Source organism: Nelusetta ayraudi, unplaced genomic scaffold (assembly GCF_046127955.1).
Source record: "Nelusetta ayraudi isolate G7.1 ecotype Tasmania unplaced genomic scaffold, CSIRO-AGI_Nayr_v1 ptg000042l, whole genome shotgun sequence".
NCBI lineage: Eukaryota > Metazoa > Chordata > Actinopteri > Tetraodontiformes > Monacanthidae > Nelusetta > Nelusetta ayraudi.
In genome coordinates, this window is record NW_027466092.1 from 13,591,247 (window position 1) to 13,599,374 (window position 8,128).

Below are 8,128 nucleotides of genomic sequence, written 5' to 3' on the forward strand. Positions count from 1 at the left end.
TTTGGTTTTGGTTGCTTGTATTCATGCTTCATCTGTGACACACAAAGTGGTTTATGGGATGTGCACAGCATGTAGCGTTGGCTGTGCAGACTATTATCACGAATGTGGTTCGTGAACGCAGACTCGAACCACAAGGTGGACGCCGTCGGCCCTCACCACCTCCCTCTGTGTCCCCCCAGGTCCTGCGGGACATCCTGAAGGAGGTGCAGGGCAACATGGTGCCTCGCAGCATGCTGAAGGAGTGGGCCCTGCACACCTTCCCCAACGCCACGGACTACTGGACCTTCAGGAAGATGTTCACCATCCAGCTGGCCCTCATCGGCCTGGCCGAGTTCATGCTCCACCTGAACCGACTCAACCCCGAGATGCTGCAGATCGCGCAGGTAAGGGGAGGGACGGGCGCGCTGGGCGAGAGAGGCGTCGGCACTGCCAAGGGCAAGTGGGATCCGCGTGACAGGGGCTAATTCAACAGATTTACACTCTCGCCGATGCATTAAGAGATCACACTCACCCTTCTCCTCCCCGTATCTGGCCGTGTGAATTACCATTCGCCCCCCTTGACATTCATGCCCGTCCGTATCAGTCAGCTCGCCGCTGTCAATGCGGAGGATGTTTTGACAGAACATTATATTCAGTCCCTCTGCTCCACAGCCATCAAAGACGTTTCAATTTGAAGAGAGCTTGTTTGCGAGCGCGAGTGCGCGTGCACGAGCGAGCGCATCAGCCTCTCAACGCCAGCATGCACCCCCCGCTCCCCCCGGTGCCCAGGGTCCGCCGACAGCTTTCTCAAAGTCATTATTAAAGATGATTGTGTCAGTCAGCCAGACCCCCACCACCACTCCCCCCCACCCCCGATCTTAATCGGCCTTTGCTGACAGGCATTCCTTCGGGCAGCTAAGCACTGGTATTAAGCCCCCTCTCTGCCTGTTCCACTCGGCAGATCCCATTAGACACAGGAGGATTACGGTACGGAGAGTGTACGCACACACAAACAGAGAGAGAGGCAGCGAGAGGAGAGCAAGGACAGGACATCACAGCTTGTAGCACGGCGCCCCACCCTGCCAAAAGAAATCCACACTCTTTGAGCTCCACCCCAAACCCGACTGTTCCATTAGGCCCCATTTTGAGATCCTGTTCTGTCGCGCTGCGATTTCATCAGGCCCCACGGCGTCGTCATCATCATTTGTTTAAAAAGAAAAAACTTCTCTGCTCTACGGCGTCTCCGTCGTTTGTGCTCATCTTCAATGTTTGCAGCCCCCGAGTCGCCACGCGTGACGTGCACAGCAGCCTCGCTATAAATGAAGCCACCGTCGCCGCTGCAGCAATTTAGCGCTCTTTGCCCTTACAGTCGACCGTCTGGGCACTTAACAAACCTCCGGAGGGTTGACGGTGTCTCAGCTCGCTGCCTTGCGAGCCCCCCTTCAACCCTGGCCTGACGACAATGGTGGATAGGAAGGGAGGAGGAACTTAAAGAAGGAGGTGGAGGGGAGAGGAGGGAATGAGGAGGTGGAGGGGAGAGGAGGGAATGAGGAGGTGGAGGGGAGAGGAGGGAGCCGGAGTGAAATGCTGGGCCATAAAGCTGTCAGAGCCACTCACCTTTTCATATAAGGGAGCTTATCTTCCCAAGAAATGGCTGCTTGTGTAGCGCTTCTCGTGCACATAAACGGCGGCTTGCGGATGAAAAGTCGACTGTATATATTTAAGTCGGCTGGGAGCGGAGAGGGAGAGAGGGAGAGGAGAGAGCAGGAGTGAATTGAGGATTATAGATGTTCTGCTGCTGATAGTTTGACGCTCTACAGTGTCCAGGGCACACAGATCAATAAGTGCAACCATCTTGTTTGAGTGGCTTGTTTGTAGCTCCCTCAGCCTTTCTGAGACTCTGTTTTTTGTTCAAAGGCACATGCTTTCTGATTGTAACCACTGGAGCACAAGAATTATTTAAATGCAAAATAATTTAAAAAATAAGATTTAAAATGAGCCCTTCTTGACACTCCTGCATACATGGATTTGTCCACTCAACCCTTCCCTTTCCCACCTTTCAGGACACGGGGAAGCTCAACGTATCCTACTTCCGCTTCGACATCAACGACGCCACAGGCGACCTGGACGCCAATCGTCCGGTTCCGTTCCGCCTGACGCCAAACATCTCAGAGTTTCTGACCACCATCGGAGTCTCCGGTCCTCTGACCGCCTCCATGATCGCTGTGGCGCGATGTTTCGCACAGCCAAACTTCAAGGTAACTTGTTTGATGCCAACTATTGCACAAGCAACACTTTATTTTTGTCCTTAAATTCCTGGAATTAAACAATGTGTTAATCTCTTGTATAAAAGCAGCACCACACTTGTGGTTGTGCTGTTAAATGTAATTCTGCGGGTATTAACAGCACAACTGAACTCTTGTCTTGTGAGATTATCAATTTCAAATTCAAATGTCAAATGCTGGTGTGTAAACACCTCCCAGATCTCTGAAGCCCGTGTTAGAACAAGGCAGAAAGTTTAAAAAGGGAATTTCACTAACTAATGAGAAAAATATAAAGAAAAAAAACTAATAAGAAAACTGATTAGATTTAAATGGCTGAAAGATCCCATAAAGGTGCAATCAAAATGGAAAAAAAATTAAAAGCTTGTGTGCAGAACCTGCACATGCAAGGCAATAACAGGCATCTCTGAAAACAAAAGGGTTTATAGTTAGTCGATCCAGTCTGAAAGCAGGAGGAAAACACAACTCCCGACTCTGTGAAGCAGTTGAGGCTGGGAACCAGGAGGACGCTGCTCTGTACAGTCAAAGAAAATGGATGTTTCCACAGGGAAAACTGCAAAACGCAACAAACATTAAAATCACCCTCTCAAATATATTGAAGAATGAACCCATGCAAACTCTTCAGGTGAGGAAAAGGCAGCAGCGTGGACACCCCGAGGTGTTGATTGATATTATTGCGGCCCAGTCGCGGCTTCGCTGCCTCTGTATTTCTGTCCTGTCTCGCCGTAACGAGTTGCTCAAACCGCTGGAGACCAGAATTACCAAAGAATGTTTTTCACACCCATAATTAGGCTAAAAGGCCCAGTTTTATGCCATATAAACTGCAGTTGTTGTCAAGTTCCATTTATTCCAATGAAAAACACTTCCAGCACATGGTTTATAAGAGTCTGGCCGAGGAGCTGACAGACACATTGTGTGTATAAACAGCCTCCCATTTACCATAATTGACAACAGCTCTGGTCGGGGAATTAGCACTAAATCTGACAGTTGTAATCTTTTTAATTCCATTTAGTTTATTTTCAACACGTTGCTTTAAAAAAAAAAATACAATGTCACCTACAGACTTTTTTTTTTTAGCAAAAGAGTAATAAGAGGGAAAGCATGCCGAAGTTCACTCACCTTGAAGCACATTATTTGGGCTCTCGGAGGATGCTCAGTGTTATTACTTCTTAAAACAAACAGAAAATCAGGAATATTTAGATTTATTTATTTATTTTAGATTGCAGGCCACTGTTGGCCTTGGCCCTTACACTCACTCTCCTTCACCTTAAAATGCAAATTTCATTCCTTTCTACCCTTCTCAACGCTGGATGAACATTGTTCTACACATTCTGGATTTATAAGTTCTAAAAAATTTAAATCGTCCAACTCTGTGTGTTCCATTCTGTTTCACTCAAGTATTTGAAAAAAGATTCCATCGTCATAATGAGAATTCATTGAGCATTAATTGATGAATATGGACATTAATTAATTTATTCTCATCTCAGCAGCCACTGTAAAAATGTTACTCATTTATCATCGGTTTTGTTTTTTTTTTCTGGATTGGGAGGCAACTGTTTTGCTCCATGTGTGAGGTGGGTTTAAAAGTAAAGTACAAGGTTTAAGCGGGTCTCGTGTCCCCGGCAGGTCGACGGCATCCTGAAGGCGGTCCTCCGCGACGAGATCATCGCCTGGCACAAGAAGACCCAGGAGGACACGTCCATGCCTCTGTCCCCGGCCGGCCAACCAGAGAACATGGACTCCCAGCAGCTGGTGTCGCTGGTCCAGAAGGCCGTCACAGCCATCATGACCCGCCTCCACAACCTGGCTCAGTTTGAGGGCGGAGAGAGCAAAGTCAACACCCTGGTGGCCGCGGCCAACAGCCTGGACAACCTGTGTCGCATGGACCCTGCCTGGCACCCCTGGCTCTGAGGGGTCCCACAGCCACAGCCACAGCCGGGCCACAAGACAAGACGAGAGAAGATGTTTCTCTCTCCCCCCCCGTATGAACACAAGTCTGGCCAGGAGAAGTCTTGGCTTTTCTGCACTGCTGACAGTTCTGAGTGGATCCAAGCATTTTTATATGAGCTATTTGGCTTCACCAGTGTTGAGTTTAATCTACATCGAGGGTTACAGTTTTTTTATACTAGATTTTTTTTCTCAAAGGGTATTTAAAATAACAATAACAGTAATTAAAAAACATGTCACCAATTGCCAAATGAGTGATCCGCATGTCTGGCTTTGCCAAAGCCATTTTATTTGATTTTTTTTTTTTTGTCTTTCGTCATTCTAGTTGTAATATAACAATGTGAAAAAACTACTGGGCAAACTATCAGCATCGTAAGCCAGAACAGACCAACTTCAGATATGCCATTTCCAAGCTGGTTTATATTATACATATTCTGGTTCGTTTGTGGTTTCTGTTTTTTGTTGTTATTTTTTTGTACAGGTACAGTATCTTTTCCAACAGAAGTCTTGTCTCTTGCTCTGTAAATAAGCATTTTATTTTAGTAAAATGCCCTTTTTTAAATAGAGCAGCTGCGTCTGTGTCTGCGTTTTTTGTCTCTCTCTCTCTCTCTCTCTCTCTCTAAAAAAAAAAAAAAAAACTCATTCCCAATATGTTCGCCGGAAACGCGAAGCAAAACTGACACAAGTAGCGTTCATGACTATTTTCCTCCACCCCAACGCCGGCAAAACGACAATAAGAAGCCCAGATCCCCATCTGCACCTCGCATCTACTGCATCACTGTCGCACATAATCGCCGTGAAGGACGCACTTTAGGGTATTATTGCCGCCATAACTCGCGCTGTGAAATGACTTCCGACGGGAACCACCTCTCCACCCCCACCCGACGACGGAGAAGTGCAGCGCCGTACACCTCTGCACTTCACACCCAGGTGACATTCATAGCGCGGCATTTTCAGCGGAGCGGCGTCGGAAGTAACCCTCTCCGCACCCACCCTCCTCGTCGGTGGTGCTTGTAACCTTGTGGTCGTCCACCACCTCAACCCCCGCCGTGGCCAGGAGCTCCTGCGCAGGTGCGCCGACTCACCGAGGCGTTCTCTCCGCTCCCCCGCCGCGTAATGAGCACACACCGCCTGTATCCCTCCGCGTGGGCCGGCGTGGCTCGCCCCGGCTCGGCTCGCCCGACTTCAAGGCCCGCACTCATAAACAAAGGTCATGATGGCACAGCTCGCGGCGAAGCAGCTGCTTCTCGACTCGTTAGTCGCCTCCCCGAAATGCTCGTCCCCGTCACCGATGACTCAGCGGCTGCTTGAGTTCGTGACAAGCTAAGTGCCACATTATATGGATTTAATTCTACTTTTCTACTCGTTTTCGCGCTAAACGTGTATGTTTTCTGGTGCGTTTGTGAGATACTGGAGCCAAAAAGATGGTGGTGGTGGCAGTTAGGCAGTTTAATGTCAAACTAAAACTGTACCATGTTCAGTTAAATTCACCGTACGGACTAAACTTTCGGGAAAAAAATTGTCACACAGGTGAATTTGGCCCTTTTGATTGGTCACAAAGGGCCACTTCCTTGCTTATGCTGAAGGCATAAGTAATTCAATTAATTAAATTGCCAATTCCCAATTTGATTAAATTGGGAATGGGTAACAGTTGGTAAATTCATATCCAGTCCCGACAGAAAAACGCAATTATGCGATCGCGTAATTCAAAGCATAATCAGTAAAGTCCGCGTAATCATGCGGGGTCGCATTTTTCCAAAGACGCCGCACTTTGGCCGCATAAATCTCCGATTTCCGTGCAAAATATGCAAGGTTTGCGTAACTTTATAATCCCCGCATTTTTTTTTTGTGTTTACTTCACTCAAGCGCAACCTTTTTCCTCTCGTTCCTTTGAGAACGTTATTTAAAAAAGCGAAGAAGACGAAGAAAAACAAGACGAAGAAGAAAAACAACAGCCAATCAAAACCTCAAAGCCTTGTGCTGTGTCTCAATTCAGGGTCTGCATCCTTGAAGTACGCATTTTGAAAGGAAGTTGCGTCATAGCACTGCGCGAAGGCTTGTCCCAATTCCCGAAGGTGCTTAAGACGCTCAAAATGCGTGCTCAGAAATACGCACTCGTTTTAGCTGATTCCAAGGATGCACCGCTACTATCCTTCGCGTACTTATGTATCCCATGATGCTTTGCGTGCTGCTGCAAAGCATCGTAGGATCCTGGAAAGTCAGCTGAAATTAGCGGCATGTTCTGGCAAAGACACAACATATAAATTTAAGTATTGAAGTTTCACATAAAGTATCCAGTTTTTAACGTAGGATTTTACTTATTTGATCATCCAACGGCATTGTTAGATGGCGAACCAATGGTTAGCTTGATGCTATAAAAACCTAACTTCCGGGGTTGGCCAGCCGGAGGGAACGGCGGTGACAAAACGAGGAAATACGCCGAAGACTAGAGCGTCCCGAGTGGTGACCGGGGAGGCCGGGTTTGGTCCGTCCTTCCAGGCTGGGTACTCGAAGAACTCTCAATTCAGGGTGCAGACCCTGAATTGAGACACAGCATTGGTCTTCCTTTACCACTGTCGCAACCCGATCTGAGTACCTGCACGAAGTGAGTCGCAAGTGAAAAGCGCATGCGCGGATTTATGAGACGGTTTCCGACGGGTACCCGATGTGAGTCGCGCATGCGATTATGAACCAACACTTTTGGTATCTTTTCAATATTTCCCGATTTATGACATTAGATTAATATGCGTCGTGCATGCACCATTTCAACTGGCGAATATTTAACGTCCGTCACATATGGAATCTACTGCGATTTAAAGCATATTAGTTGGTAGAGCTGGAATGTGCCGTCTTTCTAAAAATAAAATAAAATAATATAATATAATTTGAGTAAAAAATAACACTTCATCATTTTTGATTGAAATGTCATAGTAATAACTTATGTTAATATTAACATATATAAATATTAACAGTAGTTATTAATTAATAACTTAGACAGTTTGCGCCCCCTCCCCCGACACACAAACACACAGCAACTATGTTTTATAATGTGCGTCAAAATTGTCCTTCAACAAGAAACTCCCCGCAGACCGCGCAATAAGAGTTTACACTTTAAGTATGCACTTATTTCAGCAGAGGTTTTCTGTTTTGCTACCTCTTTGAAATACAAAGTACATTTTATTTTATTGTTTCAATTTATTGTTTGTCCCATTGTTTTGTAAGTATGAGACATATCTAAGGTCTGAAATAAAAGAAGAGAACTTGTTTATTCTCAGCACTTTCTGTGATTTAGTATTCTTTATAATCATAGAAGGTCATTAGATATCACTCTTTACTTTAAGGTAGTAGTAGCTAGTAAGAATGGTGTTGGAGAGCCACTTTTTTTAAATTGGTTTTCATCAAACCGCACTTCTTGAAGTTCCCCGTAATTTTTGCAATTTTCCGCAATTTTTGCAAGTTCCCGCAATTTTTGCAAATTTCTGCAATTTCATTGCATAAAATTGCAGAAATATCCCGCATATTTTATTGCGTTTTTTTAGAAAACGTTCCGCATAATCAAGGACTTTTGCCCGCAACTATTACCAAAGATCCCCGCATTTTTCTGGAAGGACTGCATATCCAACATCATATGCAAAAAAAAATTGTAGTCAACATTGTTTTTTTTGTTTTTTTTTAAATGCAAATCTATAAAACATTTAAAAATACCAAAATCAAATGTCTGACATTGTCGACCCATTTACACAAGTAGTTCCAATAGCATATTGGGATTCTTTATCAATTCCAGTGTTACGGGTAACTACAACTTGGAGTCACACAGAAACATTTTGATTGAGGATGTGATGTGAGTTTTCACCTTCTCGTCAACAGTGATTTATTAGCACACAAATTCCATTTACTTTACTAGTTTTGTTTAATTACAT

General features: G+C 45.4%; 1 protein-coding gene across 4 annotated transcripts in view; it reads left to right on the forward strand.

Annotated features, from left to right (window-relative positions):
- Window positions 1-4,774, forward strand: part of trrap (transformation/transcription domain-associated protein) — a 68,982-nt gene extending 64,208 nt beyond the window's left edge. For all 4 annotated transcript variants that reach the window (XM_076034664.1, XM_076034667.1, XM_076034665.1 and 1 more), the window contains 3 exons: window positions 180-383; window positions 2,043-2,237; window positions 3,888-4,774. In XM_076034664.1, the coding sequence (XP_075890779.1) occupies window positions 180-383; window positions 2,043-2,237; window positions 3,888-4,172 (684 nt within the window). In that variant the 3' untranslated portion in view covers window positions 4,173-4,774. The remainder of the gene's footprint in view (window positions 1-179; window positions 384-2,042; window positions 2,238-3,887) is intronic.
- Window positions 4,775-8,128: the final 3,354 nt, after the last annotated feature.